The sequence below is a fragment of the Leucopleurus acutus genome (genome assembly GCF_964270905.1).
Source record: "Leucopleurus acutus genome assembly, chromosome: 4".
In the NCBI taxonomy this organism is placed as follows: domain Eukaryota; kingdom Metazoa; phylum Chordata; class Mammalia; order Artiodactyla; family Delphinidae; genus Leucopleurus; species Leucopleurus acutus.
The window spans coordinates 137,904,536-137,924,038 of NC_139146.1; the positions used below are offsets into that span (position 1 = coordinate 137,904,536).

The following is a 19,503-nucleotide window of genomic DNA, read 5'->3' on the forward strand; positions in this document are numbered from 1 at the left end:
TTATAAAGCACAGAAAACATGGTGAGGTCATGGTGAGTGAGCTGAGCTGAATGGGAACAAAAGACCAATAGCAGGGATATTGGTCCATTACGAGGAAGAAGAGCTAGGAAGAACATAGGCTGCTATAATTTTCAGTTTCATTTACTCAATTAAATTAAAGTCACATGCATAATGCTCTCCAAACATTGACAGGTGTTTACTTTTGGTGGTAAAATGGAAAGAGGCAGATTTAGGCCTAGCGTTACTTACCCATGTCACTCAATGCTCCTGAGTTTTCCTTTCCTCACTCAAAAATGACCAGATTAGCGTCAATGATATCTATGGTTCTTTCCATTTCTGATTAGCACTTTAATTTCCTGGAAAAAACCTCAAGAATTTAGTTAGATATAAAGTAGTCTTTGTTCCAAGGTTCTGGGTTGTTTTTGTCCATTTTCCAAGAGCAGTTCACTAGGCTGATTACACAGGTCACATTACCTTACCATTTTAAAAAGCTTATAATAATACCGACATTCTGTTTTACAGTTTATAAAGAGTTTTCACACACCTTACCATATCAGATTTTCACAGTTATTCAGTGACATAGATTGAGCGGATATGACTTTCATCCACAGTTTATAGACTAAGAGTTAAATTCAGAGACTTGCAGAAATCTGATTCCTACCTACGTTGTTTGTAGCATTGGTGGCTGAAGAGTCATACAATCTGGATAGAGTCATTATCTTGCTGCCATTTGAGAATTTTATGTGTGGCATGTTTGTAATAATAATGAATGAATATTATTTGATACTCGTCATACGGGGAAAAAGGAGGTTTAAATTCGCTGAGGAGAATTTTACCACAGATGATCAGCAGGAAAGTTTTGGAGCATCACTAGGGGAGGACCTCTTTGACCCATTGGAACCTTGTGTTCCTGCTCCAGACTCTGCAGTTCCAAAGATCCTTTGTAGCTCTCCTTGCTTTTCAGGTCTCTCAGGGCTTTTTACTTTGCACTTCTTTGTCCTGGAATGTGCTTACTCCTGTCTTTCTGTCAAACTTCTACTTGTCTTTCAAGCTCAAGGGTTATTGCTCTGTGAATTATTTGCTCAGCATCTTCTGCAGACATAAGTTCTCCAATCTCTCTCCACCGCAACCTTTAAAATCTCCGTAATAGCAACCATCTCCCTTCTGTCTAACTTGAACTACAGGCTTCTTAAAGGTAAAACAAAATGCATGTTTTTATTTTTGCTTTCCCGGACATTATGGACTATGACACAGGTGCCAAAAATATGTCTTGAATGAGTCAATTAATTTTACGGAATATTATCAAGTTGGGATTTTAGCAAAATTTTAGTATTAATTTCTGTGTAATTTGTTGCAGGAATGTTCTCCTTTCCTTATTCATACTCAATATTTTATTTTTAAAGATTTGATGCAATTACACGCTTACAGAAAAGTTGCAAGCACAGTACAAAGACCTTTCCCCTGCAAACCGTTTGAGTGTAAGTTGCTGCTCTGATGCGCCATTATCTGGGAATACTTTACATGTATTTCCTACATTTTTTGACCACTTCCTTGTTTTTAGGCACAGCAGCAGATTCCAGGTTCATCTTGGTCTTGGCCTGCTCAGTCCTGGAACCAACCCTTTTTCTAAGGAGCTCTGACTCCCTATTAGTGGAGAATAGTTCTTAGAAGCCAAGCTCAGGGCCCTGTATATGCTTATTGCTATTAGGGCATCACCATTTCCAGCCCTTCCTGGTGGACAGAGCTAGGGGTTATTTACAGCAATATCTAGTTTCGTTTGTTTATATACTGAAAACCATGAACTAACACTGGTATCTCCAACACCTAATCATGGGCTCATTCTAGTTTTCTCCCTCTTGATGTTTGCAACTCCCTTTTCTGACAGTGAAAAAACTGGCTACTATTATCTTTAATATATTTACTTATTTAATGGATCCCTTTATACATGACTGATCTTCTATTTCTGATGCCATCTCCTTCCCTCCTGACTCCCTCCTTCTCCTCCTTGGGTCCTCCTATAATCCTGAAATTCCAAATTTCAATTTGGGGGATGGGTTTCCACACACACACCCAAGCCATTCTCAGACACCAGCTGGGTGTCCTACAATTCAATTCAGTGCTAACACTATCTGCCTGGAGATAGAGTCAGAGCTCACAGTTTAAGGGCTCATTCCTGCAAGACGGTCCCCCCACCCATGTCAGTCACAAAGTCCAGGTTGCCACTCGTGCTTCTGATAAACTGGCTATAGATCTGAGATTCCAATGATGCAGAGAACTCAAGAGAAATGTTTTACTTCCTCCATCCCCAGTTTATTATAAAAAAATAACTCAGGAATAGCCAGATGGAAGAGATGCAAGGGGTAAGGTTTGGGGAAAGGGGGCGGAGCTTCTTTCCTCTCTGAACACACCACTCTCCATGAATCACCATGTGTTCACCAACCTGTACTCTCTTCCAACCCAGTCCTTTTGGGTTTTTATGAAGGCTTCATTACATAGGCATGATTGATTAAACCATTGACTATTAGTGATTGATTCAACCTCCAGCTGCTCTCCTCTCCCCAGAGGGTCAAGAGGGTGGGATTGAAAGTTCTAAACTTCTTATCACATGGTTGGTTTCCTTGGCAACCAGCCCCATCCTTAGGTGGGGGTCCAAAAGTCACCTTTAACACTTGCATCACTTAGGAAATTCCAAGGGTTTTAGGAGCTCTGTGCCAGAAACAGAGATGAAGACCAAATATCTTTTTCTTATTATAAATCACACTAGCACACACCCCATGTCAGGCTGCCCTCCTCACTGCACAGACCCTGGTACCTCATGTTGCTGCTTGGCAGGGTCTGTCCCCTCACCCTGTCCATCTCAGACATTCTGTGCAGGGCCACAGTCAAGCACCAAGGCCCTCCTCACCCATCCAGCCTCTGACTTCACAATCGGCTGCTTCTCTTTCTCTCCTCTGACCCAAGGATGCCCTCCAATCTTTGCTCTGACTCTTGACAGCCCACATCAGGGCACTGCTTTGTGTAGATGCCCTCCTTTCCAGCTTGGGCTCTGACAAACTGTACTGGGAAGGAAGCTTCACTCATCATACTTGGGTGCTGACATTCTGTGCTAGGGTGCATGAATACACTCTTACCTCATTAGGGATGCATCCTCTGATTTCCAAAGTTTCCTCCCCCAATCTTGACACCTTCGTCACCCTGCTTGGGCTCTTAACAGCTCACGCTAAATTTCCCTCCCACTTGGATACCCTTCTTCCCTTGTTCAGGTTCCAACACCCTTCTTTGGGCCACTGTGACTGCCCACCACACAGACACTATTTAGTATGCTATGCTTCCCCCTGATGGCTTGAGGACTGGGAGAGAGAGAAAGAGAAAAGAAGGGGAAGAAAGGAAAAGACATACCATTTCCTAGGTTTACTGTTTAGTCCTTCCAGAGGAAAATGAATGCATGGAAAAGTTTAAAAGTGGCCAATTTGCTCCTTATTTGCAATAGTACAAAAAGATTTGGACTTAGAAAAATTTGAAAGAGATTAGAAAAATAAGATTTGATGTTAAATGCCCTTTCAAGTGGAGAATTGAACTTTTATTTATCTTCTAGGTGTTTCATGTTTTGTTCTGATAGATGACTTCTAGATTAGACATTTAGAAATGAAAAGGCTGGAATGAATATTTGTGCTTCTATCCCAATTTTTTTTTTCATAGATGAGGGAATTGAGTCTTGGTTAGGTCAAATGACTTTCCCAGGTTTCCCAGGTGACATCGTCAGAAAGGAAGAGGACATGTTTCTACATCCTGGCCAGTGTTCTTGGCACTCTCCCTTCATTATGATCATTTAAAATTAGTTGACCTTTAAGGCAAATTTCTGAGAAAAATTAGTTTTTACATTACACCTTATGTTTTTAATTGGAAGTCCTTTTCTTCAGTAATGATATTGCTGGTAGAATGCTATATTTTTTTGGCCCTAAAACATTATCTAAGTAGTACTTTGGTGATTATATCTCACTAGAGTGGAAGGAATTAGCCTCACCAATTTGGTAGTTAGTAACTTGTAATTTTCTGAATACTCTCTTTTAATTGCATGCTTACATTATGTTAACTGTTTTTGGTAAAGATGCCAAGCAAGAAGATTATTATTTATTTTACTATTTATCATCTTGTGGCATTGATGGACTGGCAAAATGTATATATATAGACACAAATGGCTGATAAATAAAATTTTATTTGGAAAATCCACAATATAAAATTTGAAACCCATTTACATTTGTGGAAAGTCCAACATCTTATCAATGTTGCAGTTCAACCTGGGAAAGAATAGCTTGTTGGGTGTAGGTGAACCATCTAGAGTGTTCATTGATTTCCAAGATCACCTTGAGTTGCTGGGGTCAAAGGAAAAATAGGCAACAAACTATATTTAAGGATCCAAGAAAAATCTTGAAGTGTCCCCATCAGTTGTGTAATTTAAGAGCTGAAGTGTGACATGAACTTATTTCTGGCCCTTGGGTGAAATACTTGCCCTTTTTGCACCAATGTAATTCTGTAAATTAGTATCAACGAATACATAGATTTTATAGTTGGAAAGGACACACCATCAAGATCATTTTGTTGATCTCCCTCCAAGGCAGGAATCCTACATACCCCTGAGTTTGAATCACTTTCAATCATGGGGAAATCACTACCTACCAAAGAAGTTGTGCCTTATTTTCTGCAGAAACTTTCCTCTTGGTAACTTTGCCCTGTTACTGCTGCCTTCTGCCCTCTGTAGTTAAAACACAGTTAAACCCTCTCCATATGACAGCCCTGCAGTTATGTCCCCCTTGGATGTTCATCCTTCTGGAATTTTCTCTCCCTGTCTCTTTCTTCCATCATCTAAGTTCCTCATGGGAAATGAGATTCTTTCCCCTGCCTTTTGTCTGGACTAAGTGCCTCTTTTAAAATGTGCTATTTTAGGAGGCTGTGCACTCTCCCCCATGACAGACAAGAAGAACGCTTTGAGTTCCTCTTATTGTCCTTAGCCATGTAACAGTGATTCGTGGTTTCACTTTATTTCTGGACAGTTGTAGCCACTAGACACAACCTTTGCCCTCAAACACCGCATTCACTTTGCACAAGCTTGTTGACCTCACACCTAAGTCAGCTTTTCTTGAACCCTCATCTGAACAAACAAACATTCATTCTGATCTGCGGATATCCCTTGCGGCGTCAGGAAGGGCCGGCTTGAGCAGTGCCGGCTCAGAGAGCTCGCCACCACCACTACAGATTTGGTTTCCTTTTTCTCCTGATGTTAAGTAAGACAAAAAACCAATTCCTGCTAATCTCTTAGACAATGCAAAGGGTTCCAGACTCTATTCCAGGAAGTTGGTTTCAACAAGCTAACAAAGAGACCATCGAGACCAGAAAGGAGGCTAGGAATACGGACCAGGAGGTGGCGTTCAGGTAACCCCCAGGGGGGACGGCGGGGAGCTGGCTCTGCCGAGGGTGGGAATGCGCCACGGCAGCCAGGAGAGACGGCCAGAGGCTGTGCGCCCCGGCGTGGACGCGCGCGGGAGTTCAGGCCGGAGAATGTGTCACCACGTGCTGCAGGGAGGCGGGGACAGGGCCTCCAGTTATCAGTAAAGAGCGCAGGGCAGGATCTCGGAGTTTCACAGCGGACTTGCCTGGGATAGTGTGTGTGTGTGAGAGAGAGAGAGAGAGAGAGAGAGAGAGACTGACTCACGTGGACATAAACAGGCGGAGAAACAGACGAGGTGAGAGCTTAGCAGGCTAGCTAACCTACTAGCTTGCCATTGCAGAGAAGAGATCTGGGAGAGGGAGGGTCCCGTTTAGACACTCAAACCCCAGGACACCGGAGGGGCCATTTCCTGCAGCTTCCTGGGGGCTACACGTCTCACCCTTTCTAAGTTTGCTGTGAGGGAATTAAGCAGAAAGAAAGAAGAGGAGGTGGGGTTCTACAGCCCATGTACTTTAAGTTCTTCCTAAGAAGTGGCGCGGTGTAGGGCTTTCTATCCGGAAAGAGCATGTGTCATCACACTGCACGCTAATCCTGGGACGTTTGCGAACCCGGCTCCGGGGCAGTTGGCCCCATGCCCGGCCGGGCGTTCGAGGGCTCCGGCCTCGCAGTGCTCCCGGGGACGGCCGGCGGTAGCCGGGTGGCCTTTATCTCTGTCCCCCTTTGTCCTCTTTATCTCAGGCTCTCCAGGAGGCCCGGGGGCCCGCTCTGTCTATCGCTCCCCACCCCCAGCGGCACCGCCACTTCAATGCCCGGCAGGTCGCGGGCTGCTGCTCTTTCGAAGGCGGCGGAGGACCAAGGGCGCCCCGCGCCACCGCTGACTCGGACCGGCGCCGACGCCTGACCCGCGCCCTTGGGCACCGACTCGGGTGCGCCCGGCGCTTCCCTGTGCGCTCCAGTCCGTTTCAGGCCCGCGAGGGGCAGCCCCGGCCAGGATGGCCCCGGGCCGGGCGGTGGCTGGGCTCTTGCTCCTGGCGGCCGCCGGCCTCGGAGGGGAGGCGGCGGGGCCCGCGCTCGCCTTCAGCGAGGATGTGCTGAGCGTGTTCGGCGCGAACCTGAGCCTGTCGGCGGCGCAGCTCGGGCGCTTGTTGGAGCAGCTGGGAGCCGCCCCTGTGGAGGGCGACCCCGAGCCCGGGCAGCTGCACTTCAACCAGGTAGGGCGCGGGCCCGGCCGCCCTTCCCCGCCGGGGTTTCCGGAGACGTCCATTTGCCCAGGAACGCTGTTTAATGGGGAAAAGTGCTGGAGAAAGAATTTCGTTACGTTTCTCCAGTGTGAGGCGGGTGCTGCTTTTCACTAGACCTGGCTCTCTGGCCGGGGTTAAAGTGCTGGCAGTGACGACGAAGCCAGAAATTGCAGTTTTACGCCCGATGAACTGAGTCCTCAGACGCTTGTGGTTATAAGGTTTTATGCAAAAGTTTATGAAGTAGTCGAGAGCGGGAAGCATCTTAGGAGATGCGTTTTAGATAGGAATGGCGTCCTGAAGTCTTCCCGGCAGAGACAGTGGCTCACAGGCCACCCTCGTTAACAGTAGCTCGGTGGGTAACGACTGCTATCGAGATGTAATGTAGTTGTGTCTTTCTGGTGTACGTACCCGAGGCATTTGGGTCTGAAGGGCCTACTATATAGAGATAGGGAGGCCGAGGGGGGCCCTGAGACCAAGATCAAGCATCTAGTCGGTGGGTCGAACTGGGTTTAAAGCCATAGCTTTTAGTCATCTGTCAGGTCAAGGGTTTGATTCGAATTTTCATTCATTCATTCAAAAACGAACAAACAAACCTATCTTAGGACATATTCACAGTATTATACAGGCATTTGGTAATTCCTAAAATTTAAGGGTCACCATGAGTTACCTAGGAGCAATTAAGACCATACCTGCTAGTAAACTGCAAAAAAGATATTATAGATTCTTCGTTATTTCCGTCATAAATATTCTATGATTATTTCTTAAAATTGTGAAGTAAGCGAAGTGTGCTTTTGGCATCCTCCCCCAAACTTGTCTCTACTTTTAAAAACTCTGTTTACTCAGTGCTTTGATTTTTTTTTGCCTTCTGCTCTGGTTCCAGTGACAACTGATGATGAATGGCAGTGTTCAGTATTTTCTGTATTATCACTTCTGCGTGATATTAGTTTGTGTTACAAAAAGTTTTTGTGGTCCAAGATGCTTGGGAAATGCTGCATACTATACTCCACTCTTGGAAATCTAGCATTTCCCGATGTATTTGACCTTAATCAGAAACTTTAATCAGACAAATTCCTTGCTAATAACATTATAGTTTGGCATTCTTTTTGTTAGAAATATCTTACCTCATTTAAAACATGCAATATTCAAGAAGTATAAGGCTCTGATGCCATGAGGGATCAAAGTGACCTCCCTTTGATCTAGAAGGGTTTTGTGGTCCTCTTATGCATGTTCTTTAGTAAACTATAGATCCAGTTCTGGCATGGCATTACAGTTGGTTCAATGTCTAAAAAATGATACATTGGAAAAACTGAAATGACCCCATGTTATACTGATATTTTAGAAAATAAACAACTTCGTAAGTATTTTCTGTCGAGCTGCAGTCTCTTCAAGTGGGGGAAACAGCTGACCTGACTAAAGCATTTCTAGGTAGGAGTAGGGGCGGTCATATGCTTGGAAAGAAGCTTGGGGACTTGACTTGCAGCTGCGTATCTGTAGCCCACACATTGTTTTGACTTAAATTATCTCCTTATGTTGCAATGTCTGGAGGTGTTGATGAATTATAAAGGAACAAAAGACCGCTGAGCCATGCAATGTCTGGAGGTGTTGATGAATTATAAAGGGACAATAGACCGCTGAGCCACGCCTTGGCAAAGACACCGGAAAATATAATTTTTAGGAAAATTGCTTAAGTTTATTAGCAGTATGAGTAATACTAAATAATTTAGGAAAATTGCTTAAGTTTATTAGCAGTATGAGTCCCAGTTTATGAGTAAGTAGGACACCTCAATAGGTAAATTATAAGTATGTTGACACCTTGTTTCTCACTCTTCTGTTTGCATATTTAACTACCCTCATTATGGCCTCTGTGGGCATCAAAAAGAGATGGGAAGAAGCCCATAGTTTGGAAATAAAGGGAAGCCGTGGAAAATTTATCACTTAATCAGACCTAGCGAACATCTGTTGGATGTTCTAAAAAGTCCTAATGAAAACACCAATCATCAGTTAAATGGTGTCGAATGAAATGCCATTCCAGAAGAATCTATTAATTTGCTGACATTTATTTCTGCTCCAGTAGGAAGTCATCCAGTTTGGAGGAAAATTTAGGGCTGTTAATATCTCCATACCTTAAAGAATGCAGTTTTAGTTTCCTTACCTGCAGCAAAGTAGAATAATAATATATGTGAAAAGCTTGATTTTTCTGACTTTGCAGAAGGTTGAAAAGATAGAATTAATTTCTTTGGGCCAGGGATTTATTGAATCTTCTATGAGATCTGTTTACAGATGACATTGTTCCTTTGGATGAGGGCTTAGGTCAGCTTTTCCCATGTAATAGGACTACTGTACTAAAAATTGAGACAATTTTGGAAGGTCTTCTAGTATTTTTTCAGTGTCCTTAAGTACTATTAAAAGAACTTGTTGCTTTGGGATATCAAAGTGACCTGAGTTCAAACTGGAAACAATAGAATAACTGAGTTTACTGTTTTGCTTCTTACGGTTTCTGAGGGTACAAAGAGCAGGTAGAAGAAGCAAGCCAAACAAGTGAGAGGAGGGAGTTCTTTTATCTAAAGGGGTCTCTGGGGCCCATGACTGAGTGTAAGTCTGCTGTATCTCAGGGAGTTTCTAAAATACAAAGGGAAGCCCCAGCGGAGTGAATGCCCTGAGTGATTAATTTAGGGGATTTAAGAATGGGCTCAGTGCCACCTTTTGTTTGTTCAGATGTTCCTTTCTCATTCTCCCAGTGGTCTTTTCTCTTAATTTCTCCCTCAGAACACCTCACCTCTAAATGATCACACTAAGCTGCAGTGGAAATGGCTCCATTTAAAATAACTCAGTCTCCTGAGGAGGCTTAGTGGGCGTGATGGAGATGTGGGTGTGGGTGTGGCAGGTTGGCATGTGCGGCAACCTTTGTTTCCCACCATCACTCAACCTTAGACTTTTGCTTCTCTCTCCTAACTTTATTTTTTCATTTGATACGTATCCTGCAGCGCATCTTCTTTTTTTCTTTCACAGGTTGCCTGAACTTTGTTTTTAAATCCCTTTCAATTCACCTTCAATCTTCCTAAAGCAATACTCGGAGTATGCCTCTCTTCTTTCATATCTCCTCCATGAACTGTCTCTTGGCTGGTGACGTCTAAATCTGAAGGCTGACATCTGAGGCTCTGCACTGCAAGGTTGACCCTGAGACGTTAACCTGCCTGCCCAGACCTAGCACTCACTAAATTAAATTATTCATTCTTCTATGAAATCACTTATACTTCTACTCAACCACTTTTCTACCTCATCATCTTCCTTGCACCCTTCCTGTTTCCAACTGCAATGTCCTATTTTTCCTTGAATTGCCCTATCAAAATCTTAAATTTTAAAAAAACCCAGCTAAACTCCATAAAACCTTTCTGGGGCATCACAACCACCACTGATTTGCTGTCTTTTTGAATTCTTGAAATTTTTTATTATGCTAACGACACTTAGCTATTCATGTGTTCAACAAATATTTCAAGTAACTACTATACTCTGATTAGAGTGGTTCCTTAAAAGTACAAATCTAATCATATTGCTCATTTTATTAAAACAATTAAATGCCTTCAAGATAAACTTTAAACACTTTAATGTGGCTTAAGCCTTTTTATGATCTGGTTCCTGTATATTTCTCAAGCTTTATCCTTTGCTATTATTCCAGTCTTCATGGACTGCCGGTAGTTCCTGGTTCGCCATATATGTGTGCTTATGTTTTAGGTATCAGTTTAGACATGACTTCTTCCGAGAAGCCTTTCTTAGCCTGCTCAGGGGTTTAGTAGGAGCCCCTTTTATGTGACCCTATATTAATTGGTGCCTGTGAAATCATAACATATTATATATTGCAATTATAATATGGACATAATTTTATACATATTATAAATTTCTGTTTATATGGCTTCTCCTCGACCCCAACACACACACCCAATATGATTTTGAACAGATTGAAGGGACTGATCTGACTCATCTCTCTAGGGGCTAGTGTAGTGCCTGGTACATAACATGTATTCATTATATATATTTTTGAATGAATGAGTGAAGATGGTTTAACATGCGTAAGGCAATTTGAGCCCTCACATGACTTTACAGTTAATAGGTAGACGTTATGACATGTGCACACGTAACTATAATGCACGATAGAAGGATATGTCTGATTAAAGAATTTCAGAGACAGTGGAATGGGATCAGGCTTGTGTTTTTGGAAAATTCATCTGCATGAGAGTGTGGAATGTGTCGGAGTGGGTCCAGACAGGAGCTGAGGAGGAAACTGCAGTGGTTTGTAGGAGATGTAATGATTGCTTGATCCTGGAGGCCGTCAGGAGGTACGTAAAAGCTCTGCCTTTTTCTGGAAGAGCAGCCGTGACTGAAGAGTAGGCAGAAGCCCCAAAGGTAGATATTTTCTACTTCAGTCTTTTGCCTGTAGCAGTCAGTCATTTAACTATTGTTAGATCTTTCCTTTCATTAGTTTATGGCCCAAGGATGCCAGAGGAAGAGGCAGTGAGTTAACTCTTGGCTTACTTCAATGGATGGCCAGGCTAGCGGTCTGTAGCAAACAGAAGGGGTGTATGTGTGTGGTCATTACATACATGTTGTATGCATAGCTTGTTGTTGCTTAGTGTACTTTTTCTTGGGTTGGGGGTTAACGCTGCATTAGATGAGGGAGGTTCTGGGAAGCACTGATCATGGAAGGAGGGGAGAAAGAGCATCTCTCTCCCTCTTTTTTTTTTTTTTCCTTTATATTCTGAGAAATGGGGGGGTAAATCTTCTAGGAATGCCTTCCAACCTGCTTGTTCAGGTGAGAAACTGGCAGGAAAGGCCGGACTGAAGGGCCAGGTTGTGCTTAGGTCTCCGGTGGCTTTTCCTTCAAGACAGTGGATCTATTTTGATATATCACTCTCATTTAAGTTGACTGTGTACAGTGTGATCATTGCTTCCAGAAGGTTTTAGGAAAATGAGAGACACTCATAATTCATTTCACTGTGATGTCAAGAGCTTAGTTCGCTTTCGTGCCAGGGATGATTGGGACCCATATGAGAAAATACCCTTCATTCTTTCCATCTCTAACTCCCAAAATTGCATCTTGACCCACTACCCTAGGAGTCACATAGACCCTTTTGTCATAACATAAATAATTATATCTAGGATTTATTGGATTTTTCCTGTGCGACATAACTCTTAACCACTTTATCTGTATTAACGCATTCCAAAATCACAACAATCCTGTGATACAGATACCATTATTAACTTAATTTTACACATGAGAAATATGTGATGCTGAGAGATTAAGTACTTGACCAAAATCACACAGGAAGTGGTAAAACCTCAGGCAGTCCTAAATCCTATAGTGGATTTTTTGAATTATAGTTTAGAAAATCATACTCTCCCTAGCCAGGGCAACTGTTAATCTCAGATTTTGATCTATGAGTAGAAGTTACAAATCATCAATCGCTTATGTAGCTCCATTGCTTAGTCATGTTAAGGGAACAGTATTAAGACTACAGAAACTACAATGATGATAACAGGTCCTTGTCCTCAGAGAGCTTATAATCTAATTAAGAAATAAGGTGGAGGGCTTCCCTGGTGGCACAGTGGTTGGGAGTCCGCCTGCCGATGCAGGGGACGCCGGTTTGTGCCCTGGTCCGGAAGGATCCCACATGCCGCGGAGCGGCTGGGCCCGTGAGCCATGGCCGCTGAGCCTGCGCGTCTAGAGCCTGTACTCCGCAACGGGAGAGGCCACAACAGTGAGAGGCCCGCGTACGGCAAAAAAAAAAAAAAAAAGAAAGAAGGTGGAAACTTGTGAAAAGTATGCAAGGCAAAACTTCAGTAGTTAAGTAATCACTGAAAGAAATATTACAAGACGTATCACTAGGCTGCTGCCAAACAAATACTTTTGGGAGCCATGTTCTGTGGGAGGCTTCTGGGAAACACCTTGTGGAGGAGTTACAAGTCAGTCAGTTCTCCTTTTGGAGGATTTTGCTTGTTTTGGTTTTTAAAATACTTACTGGATGAACATCTGCTTGTGCCAAATGTGTCTGTGCTATTAATCACAAGAGGAATTTTCTTGTGGGTTACATGAATTCTCTTTTATAGAATGAAAATTTCTTTAATTCTTTCTTATATAATGAATTTTTCTTGGAGAAAATATTTTGGCAACAATAGTTTTCCTAATTCTGAGTTAGAAGTTTTCCTGGAGAAAGGCATATTAATCAGCTTCTTCTTTCTTCTATGGATAGACTGCAGGTAATGGGAGAAACATCCATGTCTAGTGTTAAATTTTTCAGTCCTGTTCTCACTTTTACTCTAGAAGAATTCTGCCAATGAATTCACTCTCTCTTCAGGCAGTTTAGAGTGTAAGTCCTCCTTTTTTTTTTTTTTTTTTTTTGCGGTACGTGGGCCTCTCACTGTTGTGGCCTCTCCCGTTACGGAGCGCAGGCTCCGGACGCGCAGGCTCAGCGGCCATGGCTCACGGGCCCAGTCGCTCTGCGGCATGTGGGATCTTCCCGGACCGGGGCACGAACCCGTGTCCCCTGCATCAGCAGGCGGACTCTCAACCACTGCGCCACCAGGGAAGCCCAGTCCTCCTTTTTTTAAAAAAAAATTCTGCCATCTTCTCTCTGGCAGATAATCCTTTTTTTTTTTTTTTTTTGCGGTACGCGGGCCTCTCACTGTTGTGGCCTCTCCCGTTGCGGAGCACAGGCTCCGGACGCGCAGGCTCAGCGGCCATGCCTCACAGGCCTAGCCGCTCCGCAGCATGTGGGATCTTCCCAGACCGGGGCATGAACTCGTGTTCCCTGCATCGGCAGGCGGACTCTCAACCACTGTGCCACCAGGGAAGCCCCTCTTTTCTCTTTTTTAATTGACGTATAGTTGATGTGCAGTATTATATAAGTTACAGGTGTACAATACAGTGATTCACAACTTTTAAAGATTATACTCTATTTATAGTTATTATAAAATATTGGCTGTATTTCCTGTGTTGTACAGTACATCCTTGTAGCTTATTTTATACATAATACTTTGTTCCTCTTAATCCTGCAAGTCCTCCTTTTTCATGCCTGTGAAGCAGCTGCATTGCTGACTGCACGACACTGGAGAAAGCGGACTGTGCATCGGTGCTAGGGAATGAGTTGAAGCAATGAGGTAAGAGTAGGTGAGCAGATTACTTTAACAGAATTACTAACCCTAACAGAGGTACTAACTCTAACAGAATTACTAACTCTTAGAATCTCATTGCTGCTAGATGGGAGTTTGAGCTCTCACACAGTTACCAGGAGAGGGAGTGGTAAACTTTTCCCCTTCATTGAGATAGATCTTTATTTCTCTCTAGAGATATTCAAAGTAGAGTAGCTGGGTGGGAGATTTTCAGCTTCTATGCTTTCCATGGTTCACACCATCTCTCTGTTTCCAGGTGATGCCCACATTGGGAGATGTTGATGGTCAGGGACTTCTTTTCCCCATCGTAAAAACCCATTGCTTCTCAACTATGACTGCAGTTTAAGAGTTTTTCCTTTAAATTCAATATACATTTGAAACCTCTATGTTAAATTTCTTTTGGTGGTAGTAGAGGTCGGGGGAGGAAAATAGGAATGTAAATAGGCATGGAAAACAGGCCTGAAGTTGAGAAGGAATGGCATTCCTCAGGGTAACGAAAAGCAACCCCCTAATGAGGGTAGCCTGATGTGATTGGTAACAAGAGTTTGCCAGTTATTTGGATTCACAGTGGCATGTCCTCAAGCGACTGTCCGTATTACTATGTGCACACAGTTAATATTAGGATCATTTACAATGCAACTTATTAAAAAAAAAAGAATGTTACTAAACTCTAGACAACCTAAGAAACTTGCAGTTTTCAGAGAGTGTTCCCATTTCCAACTTCAGATGATGGTAGGATTCCTGTTTGTAATTGAAACTAATTAATTTATTCTCAAACTATTCCCAGTTGTCTGTTTCAGGAGCCAAATGGGTTTGCCGAGCCTTGAGGTTTATTTTATAAAGAAATGAAACTATCACTGAATTACCTTTGTGATGATGGGATGTGGGAACATAGAAAATCTTCAGAATGGAGCCTTGTTTAGTTTGGTTTCTGTCTCCTTCCAAAAGTCCTCTGTTGTTTTTCTTGGCCTGAAGCTTAAGGAGAGCAAAAACAAAAATCTGTGAATCTAGATCAAAGGTGTTAACCTGAAAAGTAGTATTATGCCTTTGAAGTCCAAATATTTAACACCTTGACTTTTTTTATACTTAACTAAATAGTTAGAGAAATAAAAAAACCAAGTGAGCATTGATAAGGCCTCTAAGACTTTAGTTCTGTTTTAGTTCTATTTTTGAACCTATTCAAAAATAATACACTTGTCATTGGTATATTCAATGGGCTTCTTAGGTCTCTAACTGTAGTAGGAATACAACATAATGGTTAACAATTTGTCCTTGGGGTTTAAACAGACCTGTGCGGAAATTCTAATCACTTATTAGCTGGGAATCACAGACAAATGACTTAGCCTCTTTAATCCTCAGTTTTCACATCTTTGAATTGAAAAACTGAACCTTGCTCATAGGATGGTTGTGAACGAAAATATAAGAACAATAATACTAATTACTGAGTATCGCTGTATTTTAGGCACTTCTATATTTACTACTATGTGTATTACATGTAGTAACTCAAACAAATAATCTGTTTTTTCCCATTACCTGTATTACTTAAAAGAATAATAACAAGAAAGACAATGCATGTAAAATACTTAGCATCATGCCTGGCTCAAACTGTATGCTCAATGCAGTTATTATATTATAATACTGTATTAGTTGATATAGCTTAACAATAGCTTAACTACCCTTAACAAAATTGTCTTTCACTGGAGGCCTGAGCACCTTAGGGTTACTCAACTTTGAGGAAAGCAAGGCTATAAAAAGACAGCAAGGATTAATGAAATAAAAAGTTCAGTGAGAAATACATCAGTCCAGTGACTTTGGTTTCAGTGGTGACTCATCTTGAGAAAGGCTTTTACCATTTGTCTCTTCCTCCCTTTCATCAAGCACTAGTAATAAACTCCTGAAAAATGTGAACTCCTGAAAATGTAAACCTTAGGTCCTCCCAGAGGACTTCTGAGGCTATATTTAGGAGTTGGCTTTGTTTTATTATTTTTGTCCAAATTTTGCATCAATACTGAAATGTGAATGATTGAAAATCCATATTATACTTGTAGAAATTGATGTAATTGTGCTTTTTTTTTTTTTGCGGTACGCGGGACTCTCACTGTTGTGGCCTCTCCCGTTGCGGAGCAACACGCTCCGGACGCGCAGGCTCAGCGGCCATGGCTCACGGGCCCAGCCGCTCCGCGGCATGTGGGATCTTCCCGGACCGGGGCACGAACCCGTGTCCCCTGCAACGGCAGGCGGACTCTCAACCACTGCGCCACCAGGGAAGCCCTGTAATTGTGCTTTTAAATTTAGATTTACCTCAGGACCTCTGTATGGGTTTTGCAGGTCAGAAGAACCCAGGGTCCTCCACATTCAGCTGTGACCTTATTAGTTGGGAGGCAGGTAAGAGGACAGGAGCCACTTTGGTCTGACTATGATAAGTCAGGGGTGTGTCTCTTCAGGGACAGGGAAAGAGAAGTTAGTCCAAACTTCAAACGAGAGAGGTAAAATCAGTAAGACGATTCTGAGTTGGGTAACAGATCCTGCTTTAAATGAATATTGAACACATATGCTAGAAAACACATGGTCCCTTCTGTTAAATGATGCACCCTACTGATGATACCAGGTACTTGAGTTTGAATATCAAATCATGATGCTCTGCAGTTTTCTTTAGGAGCAGGGATCTCAGAATTCATGTATATTCTTTGGTTACTTTACCTACACATCTTTTGAGAAAGTCTAGACACTGGCTCTGTCCCTAATCTTGGGATGAATGCCCTTTAAGTAAATGTTCAGGTAGGACCTTCACTCCAGCAGAGGGAGCAGGTCCTATCCTAATAGCAGTGATAGTTAACATTTATGGAGTACTTATCATGTACCAGGCATTGTGCTCAGTACCTTCTTATATACCATCCCATTAAGCCTCTTAATCTCACAGGGTGAGTACTCTAGGTATTCCCATGAGGAAACCCAGTCTCAGCGAGGTTGAATACCTCCCTCAGAGTCATAGCTCAGAAGTGGCAGAGTGAGGATTCCAGTCCAGAGTGACTAGACTTCAAAACCCAGGCTGTCTCTCCACTGTTGCTCCACATATACCGCAGAATATCCTCCCACGGAGGGGCTGGTTTATTTTCCAAAAACCTTAGTGCCTCGGTGTCAGAGTAGAACTGATGCTAGTTTCCTGAAGCCACTGGGAACAGTACAATCATTGAAAGCAGGAAGGTATTTTCTGCTGAGATTTCTTTTGTTTCAGGAAAACAAGAAAAAAAATTATTATTACTATTTTTCCTGCTGGAGCTGTCTCTGCAATAGTGAGGTCTAGCTCTAAAACAAGATTATTAATTTCTTCACAAGCTGTTTTTCAACCTTGCAATGTTATTTCCTGATCATTGACATTTGATACTCCAAACAGTGTTGTGTGAGAGAATTGGGACATAGCAGTTTCCCCAGAAACTGAGGCACAAAGAAGTCTTTGGCAGAAGTCACCAGGTGCCCAAATTTGACTGGGAGAACAGAGGTGCCAATTTTGAATCCTCAGTTCTTCTCCATTGTGCTGGTTTTAGGCAGGTGCTGCCTTAGCGTGGCCCCTGTGCTATGAATCCCCTGAATATCCCATGGTCTTCGTGCCTTACTTTCTTTATATAACTGGGTGGTGGACATGTATGAAGTCTATTCCATTTTCTCACCTTCCAGACACTCCTCAGCACATTGCGGTATGGCTCTGTCCCCAATACTTCCTTAAAATTGCTCTATAGGACGTCACCCAGACCTTCTTATTGCTAAATACAATGAGAGATTCTCAGGCTTTACCTCTGTGTTAATTTCGACAGTGTTGAACACATCCTACTTGACACACATCCTCTCCTTGCCCACAGCTGTGTCTACCTTGGTTTGGTTTTCTTACCTCTCTGGCTGCTTCTTTTCAATTTCAGTGTCTTTTGCTCATCCTTTAAATATCAGTGTTCCTTGGGGTTCTATCCTAAGCACTCTTCCTTTTGATTTTGCACACTCTCTCTGTGCAACCTCAGTCGCTCCTCTGGCTGCAGTTATCACCTGTCTGTGGGTGCTTTCTGCTTAGGTTGACTTGGTTCACATTTCTCTCCTGAGGCTTAGCCATGCACATCCTGGTTGCCGACTGATGTCTAACTCTCTCCCCTCTCCAACTCAGCAGGTCTAAACCTGTCCCAAATGGAACTCATCAACTCCATCCTTTCTCCATCAACACCTTCTAGTACAGTAAGTCCCCTACATACAAATGAGTACTATTCCAGGAGCACGTTTGTAAGTCTGATTTGTTCGTAAGTCCAATAGAGTTAGCCTAGGTACCCAAGTAACACAATCGGCTATATAGTATACTTTTCACACAAATAATACATAAAAAACCCAACAAACACACAAAATAAAGAAAACATTTTTAATCTTACAGTACCTTGAAAAATACAGTAGTACAGTACAACAGCTGGCATCAGGGGCTGGCATCCAGTGAACAGGCAAGAAGAGTCACTGACTGGAGGAGAGAGAGGAGGTGGGAGATGGTAGAGCTGAAGGATCGTCAGCAACAGGAGACGGAGGGCAAGCTGCAATTTCACTCACGCCTGACACTGAGGTTCTGGTTCCTTGTTGGATTCAATTCTATCTACCCTCTTGAAAAAGCGATCCAGTGATGTCTGGGTAGTAGCTCTTTTTTTCTCGTCATTGATGACATGGTAGCACTGGATTGCATTTTGAACGGCTGCTGCAACCTTTGTGCACCATTCTAAGTTTGGGTCCTGTGCCTTAAAAACTAACAGTGCCTCCTCAAATAAAGAAAATCCCTTTCCCATTTCCCGTGTTGTGAATCTCTTCGGTTCTTCAGTTACTTCTTCCTCTCATCTCTCTTTGTCCTTTCTCTGGGCCTCCAGTTCCGTCAGGTCTTCATTAGTAAGCTCCTTGTGTTGCACAGCAGGGAGTTCAGTGTTATTAGAATGCGCAACATCTACCATCTTGTAGCCTCACTCCACTCTCTCAATTATTTTCACTTTTGTTTTCATCGTCATCGCTTGGCGCTTCTTAGCAGCACCAGCTACATCACCGCTGCTTTTATGCTTGCTTCTGGACATCCTGGGCTTGAAATAAGGATACTGTACTACTGTACTCTATACAGTACTGTACAGTAAAGTACACAAAAGCACAACCACTTGTAGAGGATGCACGCACATGACAATGTACGCCAGACACGTGAACTAACTTATGTGATTGGACATGCGAATGCACTTTCGCATCTTTGAAAGTTCGCAACTTGAAGGTTCGTATGTAGAGGACTTACTGTAATCCTGTCTTGTCAGTCTCATTGATCAGTGTCACCATCCACTCCGCTGACTAAGCTGAAAAACGGGATGTTATTCTTGAGTCCTCTCTATCTCTACTTCCCATTTCAAACGCGCATAAGTCGTGTCACAGTAGCTTAAATACTGCTTACTTAATATCTCTAAATTCCAGTGTTCTCTTTAGTGTAGGGGGGATCATTTTATCTACTTTATGGGATTGTTGTGAGATTTAATTAGATACAGATCTTGCATTCTGTTTGTGCCTGGTGTTACGCTGCCCATGGCATTCCGTGCTGCCCCGTGTCCTATCTTTCACATTGCTGCCAGATTTATATCCCAGTTACGTGAAACTGATCATTTCACC

At 42.8% G+C, this 19,503-nt stretch overlaps 1 protein-coding gene across 1 annotated transcript in view; it reads left to right on the forward strand.

Moving 5' to 3' along the window:
• Positions 1-5,183: 5,183 nt before the first annotated feature.
• Positions 5,184-19,503, forward strand: part of SLC39A8 (solute carrier family 39 member 8) — a 73,245-nt gene continuing 58,925 nt past the window's right edge. Inside the window, exons 1-2 of the mRNA XM_082837841.1 lie at positions 5,184-5,430; positions 6,185-6,657. Of these exons, the coding sequence (XP_082693967.1) occupies positions 6,439-6,657 (219 nt within the window). The 5' untranslated portion in view covers positions 5,184-5,430; positions 6,185-6,438. The remainder of the gene's footprint in view (positions 5,431-6,184; positions 6,658-19,503) is intronic.